Genomic DNA, 17,324 nt, shown 5'->3' with positions numbered 1-17,324 from the left:
ATTGGCAAAGACCTGATTCTGGGAAAGGTTGAGGGCAGGAGGAGAAGGGGGTGACAGAGGATAAGATGGTTGGATGGCATCATCGACACAATGAACATGAGTTTGAGCAAACTCTGGGAGATAGTGAAGGACAGGGAAGCCTGATGTGCTACAGTCCATGGCATCACAAAGAGAAGGACACAACTTAGCAACTCAACAACAATCCCAGATCTGTGTGACTGGAAGACATGATGGTGGGAATCTTTGGACAGCAGTGACCGGAAGAGACACAAGGGAATTTCTGGGGTTTCTGAGGGCTGGTCATTGTGTTCTTGATTTTCATATTGGGTTACTAGTGTGTGTTTTACTTTGTGAAAGGCATCAGATTTCATATATTTGACTTATGCTATTTCTGTATATTGGTTAAACTTCAATCATAACTTCAGACAGAAAACAAATTTATGGGGACTTCTCTGGTGGTCCACTGGCTAAGGCTCTGTGCTCCCGATGCAGAGGGCCCGGTTTCCATCCCTGGTCAGGGAACTGGATCCCACATGAAGCAACTAAGGATCCCTCGTGCCAGTGCAGCCAAATAAATAAATAAAAAGAAAGCAAACTTACGGTTATGAAGGGGGGGGGGGGAAGGGATAAATTGGGAGTTTGGCATTAACAGATCCACACTAGTATGTACAAAATAGATGAACAACAAGGACCTACTGTAGAGCACAGGGAACTATATTCAGTATTTTTAATAACCTGTAGTGGAAAACAATCTTTAAAAGAACACATATATACAACATACATACATACATATATAAAACATATGTATACTATGTATAGGGCTTCCCTAGGAGCTCAGCGGTCAAGCATTCACCTGCCAATTCAGGAGACAAGAGTTCGATCCCTGGGTCTGGAAGATCCTCTGGAGAAGGAAATGGCAACCCACTCCAGTATTCTTGCCTGGGAATTCCAATGGACAGAGGAGCCTGGTGGGCTACAGTCCATGGGGTCACAAAGAGTCAGATACAACTAAGTGACTAACCCGCCTCTATACTATTTTTCTTTTTTTTTTTTAAGTCTTATTTTTGTTCACTCTATTTTTTAAGGTTTTTTTTTTTTTTTTTAATTTTTTAGCCACTCTGGGAAGCATGCAGATCTTAGTCCCCACCCCCATCAAACCTTGCCACCCTTCCCGGTCCCTCCCCCTCCTCTCCCTCTGAGTCTTAACCCCTAGACCACCAGAGCCCTGCCCTCTCCACTTTAGTTCAGTAGTTTTCTCATCTTTCAGGAATCACCTCCTCCAGGCAGCCCTCTGAGATTCCTCCAGGCTAGATCACCAACCTCTCTGTTCGATCCCCATTTCTCATTCTCCCTCCTTCCTGGCACAATTTGAAAGTTCCATTTGTGCAAATATCTAATTGACTATTTCCTTCTCCAGTGGGTCAGCTCCCCAGAGGGCAGGGACTTTTTTTCCCCCCAACCACAGGCTCCCAGGGCTTCCCTGGTGGCTCAGTTGGTAAGGAATCCACCCACAATGTGTGAGGCCTGGGTTCAGATCCCTGGGTTGGGAAGATCCCCTGGAGAAGGTAAAGGTCACCCACTCCAGTATTCTGGCCTGGAGAATTTCATGGACTGTATAGTCCATGGGGTCGCAAAGAGTGGGACACCACTGAGCGACTTTCACTTTATTTCACTTCTTTGCAGGCTCCCAGGAAAACATTTGCTTAGACCCAACAGCGGTGAGCCCGGAGGGATGTCAGGGATTCCCTGCAAAAAGGTTGAGCCTGGCTTCGGAGCTGATGGGTGTGTTTGCAGGCGGGGAAGGGCGGGGCGGGTGGAAAGTCCCACAGCCCGGAGGTCCCAGGGGGCAGTTTAGGAACAAAGAAATGCAAAACAGTTTGAGCAGGTCTCTAATAGAGTCCCTAAGGGGCCACTGGAGCCCTCAGAAAGGCAGAGTCCAGAACAGACCCACCTTCGCTTACCCTCTAGGAGTCTCAGTTTTAACCTCTGTAAACTGGATCTGAACAGAACCTCCGGAAGGGGCCAAGCTCCTCCCTGAGACCTAGACACAGTTCTGTGATCTTAGGCACCAGCGCTGGCCCGCCCATTCCCACCATGCAACCTGCCAGACCTCCCTATACTCAGCTGTCCAATCATTCAGAGAAGCGATACCCCTTCCTAAAGCTGTTCCAGAAAATTCCATGCAACAATATCCCTGCTGCGTGTAGCTGGACTACCTAACCCTGAGCTGTTTGCAGTAATCCTGGATCCTGAGACAAAAGGAGAAATCGACAATAACTGGTCCTATCTTTAAAAAATCGGATGCTGGGACTTCTCTGGTGGTGCAATGGCTAAGACTGCTGCTGCTGCTAAGTCGCTTCAGTCGTGTCCGACTCTGTGCGACCCCATAGACGGCAGCCCACCAGGCTTCCCCGTCCCTGGGATTCTCCAGGCAAGAACACTGGAGTGGGTTGCCATTTCCTTTTCCAATGCATGAAAGTGAAAAGTGAAAGTGAAGTCGCTCAGTCGTGTCCGACTCTTCACGACCCCATGGACTGCAGCCTACCAGGCTCCTCTGTCCATGGATTTTCCAGGCAAGAGTACTGGAGTGGGGTGCCATTGCCTTCTCTGATGGCTAAGACTACATACTCCCAATGCAGGGTGGTCAGGGAATTAGATCCCACATGCCCCAACTAAGAGTTTGTGTGTGCAACTAAAGAACCTTCATACCACAACTAAAAAGATCCTACATACCGCACAAAGATTAAAGATCCTATGTGTGGCAACTCAGACCTGGTGCAGTCAAATAAATAAATATTAAAAAAAAAAAAAAAAGTCGAGTGCTTTCCTCGTCGTCATGGACTGTTTTTGCATTTATTTGAATTTTTTTTTTTTTTTGCAGTCAATAAGAAATTTACTTGTTTTAAAAAAATCCAAATGCTGGCATTGTCCAGAAAAATTTAACAGGTTTATTTATAATTGTTATAAAGTTGAACTGCTGAAACTTGTTCACTGAAACATGTTGACTTTCACTAATGCTTTATGTCCCCGCATTTATATTAAAAATTCACACACAAATGAAAATGGAAAAACTGCCAATACCTGATTTCTGTCCCCTATTTTCCACTTGCAATCATATACTTAGGTACCTTTTGACCCCATGGGAAAAAAATATCTAACGTTCAGAACTACCAATAACAGGAAGAAGAGAATTTTTTTTTTTTTTAAAGAATGAAATGTTTCCCATCATTCTTAAGCACGTTCTCCACGTATGCGGCGTGCTAGCTGGATGTCTTTTGGTATAATTGTTACACGTTTGGCATGGATAGCACACAGGTTGGTGTCTTCAAAAAGGCCAACCAGATAGGCCTCACTTGCCTCCTGCAAAGCACCAATAGCTGCACTCTGGAAGCGCAGATCTGTTTTGAAGTCCTGAGCAATTTCCCGCACCAGACGCTGGAAGGGAAGTTTGCGAATCAGAAGTTCAGTGGACTTCTGATAACGTCTAATTTCACGGAGTGCCACAGTACCAGGCCTGTAACGATGAGGTTTCTTCACCCCTCCAGTAGAGGGCGCACTCTTGCGAGCGGCTTTTGTAGCGAGTTGCTTCCTCGGTGCTTTACCACCGGTCGATTTGCTGGCAGTCTGCTTTGTACGAGCCATGGTATAGAGACCTCCTTACTTACCCACCTTCTCCTTCGGCTGGAGCTCGGCGAGCTAGAGGCGGCGCTGGCGTTGGAGAGCGACGGCGGCGCGGCGGCGGCTACCTATTTGAATTTTAAAAAGTGATATTAAAATATAATCATCAGAGGGCTTCCCTGATGGTCCTGTGATTAAGACTCCATGCTTCTAATGCAGGGGACATGGGTTCGATCCTTGGTTGGGGAAATGAGATCCCACATGCTGCACAGTATGGCCAAAAAAATTTTTTTTAATGTAATCATCAGGGGCATTTCCTGGTGGCCCAGTAGTAAAGAATCCACCTGCCAATGCAGGAGACGTCCATTCGATCCCTGGGTCAGGAAGATCCCCTGGAGGAGGAAATGGTTACCCACTCCAGTATTCTTATCTGGAGAATCTCACGGATAGGGGAGCCTGGTGGGCTACAGTCCATGGTGTCGTAATGAGTTGGACACGACTTAGAGACTAAACAACAATAACATCATCAGGGAGATTGCGTGGCAGGCCAGTTGGTTAAGACTCTGTACTTCTAATGCGAGGGAGCATGGGTTCAATTCCTGGTTGGGGAACAATAAGACCCTCACATGCAACATGGTGCAGTCAAAAATAATAATGACCATTGGGACTGAGTTTTTTGGAGCACCCAACACCCGGTTTAAATTTTGTGCCTCAAAATATAAGAGAGTTCCTCCCTCTCTTCAGTACAGCATGTAGTAAGTGTTAATAAATGCTCCTAGAAGGAATGGTTGCAATATATAAAATCTAGTGTTTATTCCACAATGACAGCTGTTTCAGTTTGCTGGGGCAGTCACAACAAAACGCCACAGACTGGGTGGCTCACACAGCAGAACTTTATCGTCTCACAGTTGTGGAGGTCAGAAGTCGCACATGGAGGTATGTTGGCAAGGCTGGTTTCTGCCGAGGCCTCTGTCCGTAGCTAGCAGACGGCTGCCTTCTCTCTGTGTCTTCACAGTTTCCCTCTGGGCCTGTCTTTCCACAATCTCACCAGTATGACTGGTGTCACATTAAGTTAGGACCTAAAGACCTCATTTTAACTTAATTGGCTCTTTCAAACCCTGTCTCCAAATAAACTCACATTCTGAGGTCCTGGGGTGTTAAGTCTTTAATATGTGAGTTGAGGAGCAGGCATAGTTTAGCCCATAAGAGGAGCAAACTCTTCAATGGGGCTTAATGTGCTAGGTGCTTTTTAAAAAAATTTATTTATTTGGCTGTGTCCTGTCTTAGCTGTAGCATGTGGGATCTTTAGTTGTGGCACGTGAAATCTAGTTCCCTGACCAGCGGTGGAACCCATGTCCCTGCATTGGAAGCACAGAGTCTTAGCCATTGGACCACCAGGGAAGTCCCTAGGTGCTTTATTTATATTAACTTATTTCAGTTTCACAAGATCCCCATAATTCAACAGATTCTGTTATTATTCAACATTTTACATGAAGAATTTGAGGCTCAGAGAAGTTATGTAACTTGCCCAAATTCACACAGACAGTGAGGGCTGAATCTACATTCACAATATCTGTCTTAATGTCAGCCAAATCTGAAATCCATCTAGGAAGTAGTAGTGGGGCAGGGTTGCTTCCTGACTAAACCATTCCTTTTTTATTGTGGCAAAATAGACATGACGTAAAATTGACCTTTTTAATCATTTTTGAGCGTGCAGTTTAGTGTGTTCCGTACATTCACATTGTTGTGCAGCCACCCGCATCATCCATCTCCATGACTTTTCAATTTTTCCAAACTGAAACTCTGTCCCCTTCAAACACTGACTCCCGTTCCCCTTCCCTCAGCTCCTGGCACCCACTACTTTGCTTGTCTTTTTCATTTGACTCCTTTAAGGAGTACAGGTACAATTAAGGTTTCACAGGTAGCACAGTGGTAAAGAATCCGCCTGGCAAGCAGGCAGATACGGGTTTGAACCCTGGGTGGGGAAGATCCCTGGAGAAGGAAATGGCAACACACTCCAGTATTCTTGCCTGGAAAATGGCATAGCCAGAGGAGCCTGGTGGGCTACAGCTCATGGGGTCGTGGACATGACTTAGTGACTAAACAATGACAATAGGTAGAATTATGCAATATTTGCTTCCAGCTTATTTCACTGAACATAATGTCGTCTTATCCATGTTGTAGCCCGGGTCAGAATTTCCTTCCTTTTTAAGGTTGAGTAATATTCCAACCGTACAATTTAAAGTCACTTGGTTCCACCCTTATTAGCTGTGTGACCTTGGGGAAATTAATTCTCTGAGCCTCACTTTGCTCCTGCGTAAAATAGGCCACACAAAACCCGGGGTGTGGGGAAGATTACATGAACGAATAAATTTAAAAGGTGGTGATAAGCCTTCAACAGCATCAAAGGCAGATGCAAGGGGCATGCAGTGGCGGCCTTTGGTCAGCAGGGGCCGCTGCCAGAGCCTCCGGGGTCCTTCCTGTCCTCCCTGCGCCGCAGCATGCGCATGCGCAGCAGAGCCTCCCTGCAGAGGTTACTTTTTTCTCTTGGTTCCTCCCCGCCCTTTACCCCCGCAGGTATTTATTACTGCAGACCCAGAGCCTGGCTGTGGCTGCTTTTTCTCTGTGCTGAAGCTCTGCTTCTCCCCCAGGTTTCTGGGTCTGGTGGGCAGTTGTCCTCTGCCAACATCTGGCCCGACCCCTACAGCTTCAGGGTGGAACTCCTCCCCATGGGGGTTAGAGTGTAGAAAGAGAGGTCGCTCAGTCGTGTCCGACTCTTTGCAACCCCGTGGATTGTAGCCTACCAGGCTGCTCTGTCCATGGGATTCTCCAGACAAGAATACTGGAGTGGGTTGCCATTTCCTTTGCTAGGGAATCTTCCTGATCCAGGGATTGAACCCAGATCTCCCACACTGCAGGCAGGCTCTTTACCATCTGAGCCACCAGGGAAGCCCTGTATGGGGAAGGATGTCTTAAATTTCGCTATCCTCCTCTCCCCAGCTTCTTTAACTTAGACTAAGTTAGAATTTCCCAATAAACAATCTATTCACTTGCGAGCAAATTCAACCCTATTAATGAAAACCTTTGCTTTTCTTCTCTGAAATGTTCTATTTTGCAAGGAGGTGCTGTCGAGTGCCTCAGACGGAGCCTAGCACACGTTGTATGCTGAGTGCACTTTAAACATTAAAAAAGGTTAAGATAAAACATTTATTAAGAATGAGAAGCTGGATACCCATCTGCTGAAAAGGCGTCCCCCGAAGGGTGCATGCGCTTGCCTGGTAAAACTAATATAAAACGTTCCTGACACGAACACAGGCGCACGTGTTTGAATACCCGGAATTGAGCTAGGGCATTGACTTTGGCTGCCTGCAGCTCTGCGTCTCGGTCGTTCAATAGATATTTAGGGAGCAGCGCCTTACTGCCTCAGTTTCCCCCTGGGTTAAACGTGGGATCGTGATAGTAATCTTTGATTAAATGAAATCAGGGCTGTGACCGCGCTTTACAAAACAAAATGCGTAAAGCCCTTTGTAGGGATAAGAGAAGACAGTCTTATTTTAGAGTCTATTCGAACTTGCATAGCTTTGTACAGAGGCACAACTGTTTCTTCTTCCAGCGCAGGGATATCACTGCAGGCTCCCTTCTTTTGACAGAGTGAATTTAGGGGAAGATTTATTGAAGGGGATTTATTTACACTAATGAGAATATGATTACCTGATGCAAGATATACTTACTTGCGCCTACTGTGTTCCAGGCATTGGGCTGGGCTCTTTATAAAGAATAAAGATCCTAAATTAAATGCCAATTCTTTTCCTGGAGTCGAAGATCTGATATACAACGGTTTCTTAGGGTCATATCAGGACAGGAATACAAAATAGTGTTCCTGCGCCTCCCCCTGGAGAGAAAATGAAATAGAAAATGAGATTGCGCATGTGGAAAAGCGCCTAGCTCCCACGCTTGTGATGCAGCAAACCAGTCCCTGAAATGTGTTCTATAATTGTAACGATAACTAATTAGAAATAACTGAGGTGTATTGAGAACTGTGTCAGACTCGGTGCTAATCCCTCTACATCTATTTAGTGAATTTTACTCTCCCTCAAACAAAGAAGTAGTATTGATCATCCCATTGCGCAGATAAAGAAACTGAAGCATAGAAAAACCTGCATATCTAGTCTGCATCACTTAGAGTGATGGAGCTGATAAGGTGTTTTATTTACTGTTTTATCCACAAAGCCTATAGCAATGCCTAGCGTAGTAGACGCTGAATTTGTCTTTATGGGAAAAGTGGGTGATTAATATCTGCTTTCGAAAGGTTTTTTGTTTTAAGAAATAATTAAAGACAGCTGACTGCAGAACTAGTCCAGAGGTCCCAAGTACGCTTCTCCCTGTCCCGGACCTAGTACTGTCAGTCATCATATCAAACTTTAATCTTAGTACAATCCACAGACTCTATTCACATCGTAATATCTTTTTCATAGAAGTGGTTGGCCCTTTGCAAAATGACATAGTTGTTAAGATATGGATAATAGTCTCAGCTAAAATGCCACTCATCGCTTTTTGCACCTAAGTATTGCATCGCGCGCACCCAGCTCGAGGCAACCACGCCCCCGGGAAAATCCAAGCATGGAATGCAGATCCTTGGTATTAGAGCAGCCGCGCCGCCGCCTAAGGGGTTACCCGGGTTGGGTGGTGGAGGTGGGGAGGGTGTTCCTGCGCTTGCGCGCGGCGTCGCTTCGCTCCGCCCCCGAAGCGAGGTCAGATGACCCGCCCAACCGGCGTCGGCCTATAAAGTCTCGGGTGTTGACGTCAGCGTTCTCTTCCGCCGTCGTCGCCGCCATCCTCGGCGCGACCTAGCTTGCTCGGATCTGCCTGGGAGAATCCACCGCCATCCGCCACCATGGTGAGCAACGCTGTTCAACCAGGGGCCTGAAACGGCAGCGGGGCCTCGGCAGGGCTAGCGCTGCCAAGCCTGGAGACCTGTGGCCTCCCTGACTGGGAGGAGACATGGCGGCGGCCGGGGCCGGTAGAGCCGGGACAGGTGAAGCGGCTACCGCCATGTCTGCACGCCGCACTGCTCGCCGACCTCCGCTTCCGGGGGCGCCGCCGCCTCGCGGGGTCTCGGGCCTGGCTGAAGCTGGGGCGGAGGCGGGGCGGGGGGGGTATGATGATGTGGCAGACGCTGTAATGGCGGGCGCCGCAGCGCGAGCCGGGAGAGGGGAGCCGCCTTATGTAACTCGCGGGCCGGGAGTTTCAGTCTGATTTTCTGCTGGGAGCCGTGGGCGTCTTGGAAATGGCTAAAGGAGAGAAGAGTAAGACCTTTAGAAGCGCCCGATCTTCTCCCGCTGTGTAATCTTGGCCTGGTGTCTTGTCTTTCGTGAACCTCCCAGTTGTGAACACCTGATCTAAAGCCACGAGGTGGAGGTTCGCGCCTGGTAGGGCTGCGCAACCCCCCTCCCCAAACCGGGGGTGGCATATTTATGAATCAAAGGTGGGGTGGATGGCTCTAACTGACCCCCACAACCCCAGAGAGGGGTGACCTTGGAGTTCGGAGAGCTCCTTTGGTTGGGAAGCCTCGGGGTATACCAGTGCCCACACAGTGGGACACCTGAGGTTCAGCTGGACCCCACGAGACCCCAGTATCTACCTAGTATAAAGGGAATCTGTTGTCACTCTTTGGGACTTAGTCCCCAGTTTCCGTTCTGAGTTTTCACTTTGTGTGTGACAGCCAAGATCAGGCTTTTCAGGGACAGGGTGAATTGGACACCTTTAAAGGGGTGTTAACAAAGAAAGGTCGGAGTTGGCAGCACGGGGGACCAGCCTCTTTTGGCTAGGGCCCAGCAGCCTCTATTGATCAAAGTCTCTGTGCCAAGGATCCTTCTTGGAGTGCTGGCCTGTCATGACCCTCCCCTCCTCCACCCTGCCCAGGTGAACTTCACAGTAGACCAGATCCGGGCCATCATGGACAAGAAGGCCAACATCCGGAACATGTCTGTCATTGCCCACGTGGACCATGGCAAATCCACTCTGACGGACTCCCTTGTGTGCAAGGCGGGTATCATCGCCTCTGCCCGGGCTGGGGAGACCCGCTTCACTGACACCCGGAAGGATGAGCAGGAGCGTTGCATCACCATCAAGTCAACGTGAGCAAGTCCCTTGGTGTCGACTCCACAGGGACGGGGCTGCTGCTTGCTCTGAGTCCTTGGTAGTGGGCAGGAAGGATAGACATAGGCCTTTTCCCACAGGCTTCTGGGGAGAGGAGCACTTTGGAACTGGGCTTCTGAACTGGGAGGGATGATGGAGCTTCATCTGCTGGGATGGGCACTTTTGCCTCCAGGGGAAGAGGCACAGTGATGGGTGGTAGAGTTAAGGAGGTTGGAGGGGAAGGGAGCTGGGGGCTCTTGGCAACGTCTGGAGGATGCTGTTGGCATCTGGGGTCAATGCCAAAGTCCTGCTGTGTGCACGGCAGCCCCCTGTGAGTTTTCTGACCCCAGATGTCAGGGTGAGAACCTCCCCCACCCCAAAGAAAAAGCAGTGATGGCAGGTGTCTTCATTTAGTCATTTGTCCTTGGTCATTGCTCTGAGGCTCACTTCCCTGCAGGGCAGGGAAGGGTGAAAAGTCACCTTTGGGATTTCTAGCTCCTATGTAGTAGCTGCCTTTTGACAACAGGTGTGTTGAGCCTGGGAGCACCCAGGTGGATTCTGGTGCCAGGGAAGTGGCTGTCCCTGGCAGAGAGTGCTGCGAAGATAAATGTCCCCAGATGCGGTGGCTCTTGTGTTGGGAGTCTCAAGTTCATCTTTAAGGATGAGTAATGCAGGGGGAGGGGACAGGTTGCGGCATCTGCCTGGCTTTTTATTGGATCCCAGCCTCACTTAAGAATGAAGAGTGTCCACCTGACTCCCCCTCGGTGGGAACCTGATTGACCACAGGCCAGGCTAAGGTGTGGCTTTCGCCTGGCTCACCTGTCCCCATCTTTTCAGGGCCATCTCCCTTTTCTACGAGCTTTCAGAGAACGACTTGAATTTCATCAAGCAGAGCAAGGATGGCTCTGGCTTCCTCATCAACCTCATCGACTCCCCTGGGCACGTCGACTTTTCCTCAGAGGTGACAGCTGCACTCCGTGTCACTGACGGTGCCTTGGTGGTGGTGGACTGCGTGTCGGGTAAGTAGTGGGCACCCCCTAGGACGGCTTGGAACCTGGGGCTGTCCCCTCTCTGGCTGCAAGAGCCGCCTCATCCCCTGCTGGTCTGCAGGTGTGTGTGTGCAGACAGAGACGGTGCTGCGCCAGGCCATCGCTGAGCGCATCAAGCCAGTGCTGATGATGAACAAGATGGACCGGGCCCTGCTTGAGCTGCAGCTGGAGCCTGAGGAGCTCTACCAAACCTTCCAGCGCATCGTGGAGAACGTCAACGTCATCATCTCCACTTACGGCGAGGGCGAGAGCGGCCCCATGGGCAACATCATGGTAGGACAGCCTGACTGCTGGGTTTAGGGTACCTCTCTCTGCTGTGTTCCTAGTAGCCCCTTCCACTGCTCCCGTGGGGCAGACTGGAAGGGCTGTGGTCTTGGGCTGCCCCTGGGGAACTGCTTCTCAATCAGTGACTTCCTGGGGATTCTTGGGAGGTGGAAACTGGGGTTCAAGGAACCTTAGAGTGACAGGAAAGCTGGACTTCTGGGGGGATGAGGTAGTGGCTCCCGCTGCTTGCTGACAGGTGCATGGGGCAGTCCCTGTGGGATCTTTGCACACATTCCCCCCCCAGGGGTTGGGCACCTTGTACATGATGACTAAAATTTCTTCACTTTGACCTGATGGCTATTGAAGAAATCTAAGGTCTGAGGTGTGGAGTGCCTGGGGATTTTGTAGCTGTGGTTTTCGTCCAACTGTTCCAGCTAAACTTGTCTCCTGTTCTCGCAGATCGACCCCGTCCTTGGTACTGTTGGCTTCGGGTCTGGTCTCCACGGTTGGGCCTTTACCCTGAAGCAGTTTGCCGAGATGTATGTGGCCAAGTTTGCTGCCAAGGGCGAGGGACAGCTAGGGCCTGCTGAGCGGGCCAAGAAGGTGGAGGACATGATGAAAAAGCTGTGGGGAGACCGGTAAGTGTTCAAGACACTGCTCGAGTGTCCGTAGGGTTTTTTTTTTTCACCCAGATTACCACCCCCCTCGCCGCTGATTTCTCTAACTCTTGGGTTGGGTGTTCTCCGAACAGGTACTTTGATCCAGCCACCGGCAAGTTCAGCAAGTCAGCCAACAGCCCTGATGGCAAGAAGCTGCCACGGACGTTCTGCCAGCTCATCCTGGACCCAATCTTCAAGGTGAGCCAGTGTAAGCTTGGTAGATACCCATTCCCAGGGCTGTCCTTGGGCTCCCCAGACAGTCTGGTACCCAACCTGCTGCAACCGATGGCAAGATGCCACAAGGCAAGGCAGGGCCAGGCTGCATGTCAGCTCGTGGAACAAGGATGAGACAGCAGGAGGTCAGAAGGCCCTCAGTTCAACCCTGGCTAACAGCTCTCCCACATTCTTGGGCTGCATCTTGGGGTCAGTCAGCCTTCTTGACTGGGCAGCAGGCGAGATGTGGCAGAAGGGGCTGACTATTGTAAGCCAGTGAGTTTTCAGTGAGAATGCCCATTTACTTAGGGTGAGTTTTTTTAAGTCTGTTGAGAGATTGCACTATTATTTGTTAGATTAAGTCAGGCGTTTAATGGTAAGTGAGGATTTTTGCAGCTTTGGCCCTGCTCCATCCATGCCCTTCAGGCTCTAGCACATAACTGCAGGCTTCAAGTATGTTCTCAAGCCCACTTTGCCATCTTTCCTGCATGTTAGGTGTTTGATGCAATCATGAACTTCAAGAAAGAGGAGACTGCAAAACTAATTGAAAAACTGGACATCAAGTTGGACAGTGAAGATAAGGACAAGGAGGGCAAACCGCTTCTGAAGGTAAGTGGAGAGGCTCTGCCTGGAGTCCCACCTTCTTGGAGCTGCTTTTGTTGATTTTCTTTCTGGTCTCTTGCTGACGTTTCCCCCTCACATCCTCTACTCTAGGCTGTGATGCGCCGCTGGCTGCCTGCTGGGGATGCCCTGCTGCAGATGATCACCATCCACCTGCCTTCCCCTGTGACGGCCCAGAAGTACCGCTGTGAGCTCCTGTACGAGGGGCCCCCAGACGATGAGGCAGCCATGGGTATGTGGGGCCTGCCTGCACCCCAGGGGCCTGATGCTGGACAGAGCCTCAGGAGTTTGGAAAGCTGAGCTGCCATGGAATTACGTTTTCCCCTTTGGGGGTTTCATTTCTCTTCTCAGGCATTAAAAGCTGTGATCCCAAAGGCCCTCTCATGATGTACATTTCCAAAATGGTGCCGACCTCTGACAAAGGTCGGTTCTATGCTTTCGGCCGGGTCTTCTCAGGGCTGGTGTCTACTGGCCTGAAGGTCCGCATCATGGGACCCAACTATACTCCTGGGAAGAAGGAGGACCTGTACCTGAAGCCGATCCAGAGGTGAGGTACTCAGGGAGTTAGAGGGGGCCGAACAGCCTCCTGCTCCTCCTCCTTCATCCAGTGAGGGGGGAACGGTGGGGTCATCTGAATGAAAGAGACCTGCCCGGGGGAGGGGAGCACCAGGAAATAGTACCCTTCCTCCAGCTAAGGGTTCTCAGTGTGATGCAGTCCTGAGCTGGGAAGCAGGTAGGAAATTAGAGTGATCCCAAAGATCGCAGTTGAGAGTGGCGCCCCACCCCCCCCAACGTCATTGCTGCAGGTGTGGGACTCTCTGAGGCCTTGACTGCACTAGGGTGCAGAGACTTGCATAGGCACAGCAGCACGTTGCCTGGTCTTGGGGTGATAAGAGCCAGAACCAGCACTGAGATGTCACTGGGTTACTGGCCCCTAGTGAGCTGGCTCTGCTCCTCTAGACATGAAGACAGCCACAGGTTCAAAGGAGGGGAACTTTGTGCTTCCACTGCAGGAGGCTTGGGTTCATTCGCTGGTCTAGAAATTAATACGTGTGCAGTGTGGTACTACCAAAAAAACAAGGGAGGCTTGTCTGGTGACTTGGGGATCTGCCCCACAAGTGCTTGTGTGTTGACATCTTTTGTGTCGTTCCCCCCTCCCCAGGACAATCCTGATGATGGGCCGTTACGTGGAGCCCATCGAGGATGTGCCTTGTGGCAACATTGTGGGCCTGGTGGGCGTGGACCAGTTCCTGGTGAAGACTGGCACCATCACCACCTTTGAGCATGCCCACAACATGCGGGTGATGAAGTTCAGTGTGAGCCCTGTTGTCAGGGTTGCTGTGGAGGCCAAGAACCCGGCCGACCTGCCCAAGCTGGTGGAAGGTCTGAAGCGGCTGGCCAAGTCGGACCCCATGGTGCAGGTGGGTGGCCCTTGGCCAGAGGTGACACCTGCCGCGGTGGGTTGTTGACTTGTTGATGTGATGTGGCTGGGCTGACCTGGCAGAACTCCTGCCCATTTAAATGGTGGTTTTCCACCCAGGAATCCAACTTTGATACACTACTTTGATACAGTTTTTTCAGACTGGTTGGACCCTGAGGCTCTTTTTAGAAGGTTAATGTTGAAAACTAGTAAAACGGGCCCTGATACCTTCCCCCTAAACCCTGTGTTGGGAGTCCACCTTGTCCAGCTGGAGCTGGCTTTCCACTTGCCCCCTGGAATCCCTTGGGTTACCGCATGGTCCTGGGTCCTGGGGTCGGTGTTGGGCTGACGCTTGGCCTTCTGCAGTGCATCATCGAGGAGTCCGGGGAGCACATTATCGCGGGGGCTGGGGAGCTGCACTTGGAGATCTGCCTCAAGGACCTGGAGGAGGATCACGCTTGCATCCCCATCAAGGTGAGGCTGGTGCTGCCACGCAGTGACAGCTGGAGGCCTGCATCCCCTATACCAAGAGGGCTGATGGAGAGCACGACCTGGGTGGGCTCTGAGAGGCCCGCTGGTGGGGGTCACTTGATTCTCCTTCCTTTTGCCCCTTTTTGCCAGATAATATGTGGTGTTGTGACATCAGCTGTTTAGATGCGCAGGCAGGGTTGGAGTGTGAGGGGTCTGCTAATTTCTGCTAACAAGTTTACCAAAAAAAAAAAGAAAAACTTGTGAAAAGGGCAGACACTGAGGTTCTGTAGGCGGCCCCACCACCGCCAGCTGGTGCACTCTGTTTTCCATTTTCTGCTTTTTCCTAAAAATGAGCTCAGATCTGTGTCTGCTTGGCCAAGGTTTTGGGTTTCTTTACATGCTGTTTTTCCTTGTTAAGCCTTTTTAGTTACGGGAATGAAAGTTTCTGTTCTTGAGGGAATTGACAGGTTTTTCATATTTTTTCCTAAATAAGGAAACTATTCTGAAATGGGATCTTGCACTTGTATGTTTGCAATCACTTTTCAATTAATACTGCACATACAGTTTTACCATAAGTGTATTTAGCCAGCCCTGTTAGTGGGCATTTAGCGAGCAGCTAGCTGCACACTTGTTTACACGAAGTCACGTGGAGCCTGCCCTGCTCTCTATCCTCTGCCAGTGTGAAGTGGGTATCATTAGGAAGATGCTTTTCTGGGGTGTCTGCTTTCTGGGGCAGACCTGACCTTGCACGTTCCTCTTCCAGAAATCTGACCCAGTTGTCTCGTACCGGGAGACTGTCAGCGAGGAGTCAAACGTGCTCTGCCTATCCAAGTCCCCCAACAAGCACAATAGGCTTTATATGAAGGCGCGGCCCTTCCCTGACGGCCTGGCTGAGGACATCGACAAGGGCGAGGTGTCCGCCCGCCAGGAGCTCAAGCAGCGGGCCCGCTACCTGGCTGAGAAGTACGAGTGGGATGTGGCCGAGGCCCGTAAGATCTGGTGCTTCGGCCCTGATGGCACGGGCCCCAACATCCTCACGGACATCACCAAGGGTGTGCAATACCTCAATGAAATCAAGGACAGTGTGGTAGCTGGCTTCCAGTGGGCCACCAAAGAGGTGAGGGGGTGCTCAGGCACAGCACAGCAGGGCCAGTCAGCGGCCGAGGTGGGACTGTGTGTGGTCTTGAGGACAGCTGTGGCCAGCCTCTCCCTCAGAGCTGCTGTGAAGGTGGGTTCTTGATGGTGGTCCTCCTTCCTCCATAGGGGGCACTGTGCGAGGAGAACATGCGGGGCGTGCGCTTTGACGTCCATGATGTGACGCTGCACGCTGATGCCATCCACCGTGGGGGTGGCCAGATCATCCCCACGGCTCGGCGCTGCCTGTATGCCAGTGTGCTGACTGCCCAGCCCCGGCTCATGGAGCCCATCTATCTTGTGGAGATCCAGGTAAGGGGGCTGGGCTGGGAACCCCCAGCTGCTGTTTTGGGTTCCGTCCTGCCCAGCAGCTGCTCAGAGCCCTTTTTTGCCCGACAGTGTCCAGAACAAGTGGTTGGTGGCATCTACGGTGTCCTGAACAGGAAGCGGGGCCACGTCTTTGAGGAGACCCAGGTGGCCGGCACCCCCATGTTTGTTGTGAAGGCCTACCTTCCTGTCAATGAGTCCTTTGGTGAGTACCAGTCTGGTGTGGTCCTCAGATGCCCACTGCCTTTAGGGTGGAGCCCAGCAGACATAGAGCCCTGGCCCATCCTTTCTCATCATGAGGGGAGCTGCCTACTGCAGTTTTCTGCAGCACACTTGTGAAGGAGGGGATGACCTATTTCTCTCTCACGTGGGTCTCAGGACTGTTGATTTAGTGTAGAGGCCTCGGCCTGTGGATCTAAGCACGGCCACAGAGCAGCTGTGCTGGAGATCTGGCTCATCCTCAGAAGGTGCAGATGGAGGCCTGGGGCCCAGGAAGGGCCAGCCCTGCCTCAATCTTTAATCAGTAGCCCTTGTCGGGGGGAACCTTTGGGTGAAGTGTAGGGTAACGGGGTTAACCTCTAACATGACTTCCGGGATCCTCTGGTGTGAGTCTGTGTTTCTGGTCTTGGCCAGGGGACCGTGAGGCACATACTGGGTTTCCCATTGAGCACTGTTTGCCCCTTCTGCAGGCTTCACTGCTGACCTGAGGTCCAACACGGGCGGCCAGGCCTTCCCCCAGTGTGTGTTCGACCACTGGCAGATCCTGCCCGGTGACCCCTTTGACAACACCAGCCGCCCCAGTCAGGTAGTGGCGGAGACACGCAAGCGCAAAGGCCTGAAGGAAGGCATCCCAGCCCTGGACAACTTCCTGGACAAGTTGTAGGCGGCCTCCGCTTAGCCCGCCACCGGGTGGGACTCGGCGCGGCCCCCGCGCCCAGGGACAAGTGACCACAGCAACAAGCCCCCACATTCTCCACAACACCTCGAGGCTGTCCAGACCCAGTAATGCTCTGCCTGACAGGTTTCTGGGGCCCACTTCGTGCCATCGCTCAACATGAACACTTGATGCCGTTTCTTTCGATATTTATTTCCAGATTTCAGGGGCAACAAGTGCCCTCGCAGCAGGGACTTATCTGGCCGGTGGGGATGGGGGAGGGGATGGGACAACCAATACTTTTTTGTTGAGAGGGAAACTTAATGTCAAAAAAAAGTTAAAAATAAACGCATTAAGAGGTTTATTTGGGTAAATGGACCCTAGTGGATTTTCCTCCAGAAGGGGGCAAGAAACAAGCGGGTAGATGTTCTCTTTGGACAGAAGCTAGAAGGCAGGAAACCCCGCCCGCACAGTGTCACTGAGCACCTCCAGCTGTATTAGTGCCATTGGAATAATAAACTCGACATGGTGGAGAC

At 51.1% G+C, this 17,324-nt stretch overlaps 2 protein-coding genes and 1 non-coding gene across 3 annotated transcripts; 2 read left to right on the top strand and 1 right to left on the bottom strand.

Annotated features, from left to right (window-relative positions):
• Positions 1-2,906: 2,906 nt before the first annotated feature.
• On the bottom strand, positions 2,907-3,741 carry LOC113895726 (histone H3.3-like). The gene has a single exon (XM_027547253.1). The coding sequence runs from the start codon at positions 3,640-3,642 to the stop codon at positions 3,232-3,234; it is 411 nt and encodes a 136-aa protein (XP_027403054.1). The 5' UTR covers positions 3,643-3,741; the 3' UTR covers positions 2,907-3,231.
• A 4,693-nt stretch (positions 3,742-8,434) lies between these two features.
• EEF2 (eukaryotic translation elongation factor 2) lies at positions 8,435-17,324 on the top strand. Its single transcript, XM_027547251.1, has 15 exons — positions 8,435-8,515; positions 9,541-9,755; positions 10,594-10,775; positions 10,867-11,078; positions 11,529-11,707; positions 11,821-11,926; positions 12,437-12,550; positions 12,656-12,794; positions 12,914-13,109; positions 13,725-13,983; positions 14,349-14,456; positions 15,217-15,570; positions 15,717-15,899; positions 15,987-16,119; positions 16,604-17,324. Exons 1-15 carry the CDS (start codon positions 8,513-8,515, stop codon positions 16,795-16,797), a joined length of 2,577 nt encoding a protein of 858 aa, XP_027403052.1. The 5' UTR covers positions 8,435-8,512; the 3' UTR covers positions 16,798-17,324.
• Positions 11,388-11,452, top strand: LOC113896736. Its single transcript, XR_003512108.1, has one exon. It is a non-coding gene; the product is annotated as a small nucleolar RNA SNORD37 (small nucleolar RNA).

The sequence above is a fragment of the Bos indicus x Bos taurus genome, chromosome 7, assembly GCF_003369695.1.
Source record: "Bos indicus x Bos taurus breed Angus x Brahman F1 hybrid chromosome 7, Bos_hybrid_MaternalHap_v2.0, whole genome shotgun sequence".
NCBI classification, from domain to species: Eukaryota; Metazoa; Chordata; class Mammalia; order Artiodactyla; family Bovidae; genus Bos; species Bos indicus x Bos taurus.
This window is presented reverse-complemented; position numbering and strand designations above follow the sequence as displayed.

What these genes read in the sequence shown, in the direction of transcription:
- LOC113895726 (XM_027547253.1), bottom strand. Translation starts at nt 3,642, where the DNA reads ATGGCTCGTACAAAGCAGACTGCCAGCAAATCGACCGGTGGTAAAGCA.
- EEF2 (XM_027547251.1), top strand. An exon ending in GGTGGTGGACTGCGTGTCGG is followed by an intron (nt 10,776 to 10,866) that starts GTAAGTAGTGGG and finishes GCTGGTCTGCAG; the next exon opens with GTGTGTGTGTGCAGACAGAG. An exon ending in TCCAGTGGGCCACCAAAGAG is followed by an intron (nt 15,571 to 15,716) that starts GTGAGGGGGTGC and finishes CTTCCTCCATAG; the next exon opens with GGGGCACTGTGCGAGGAGAA.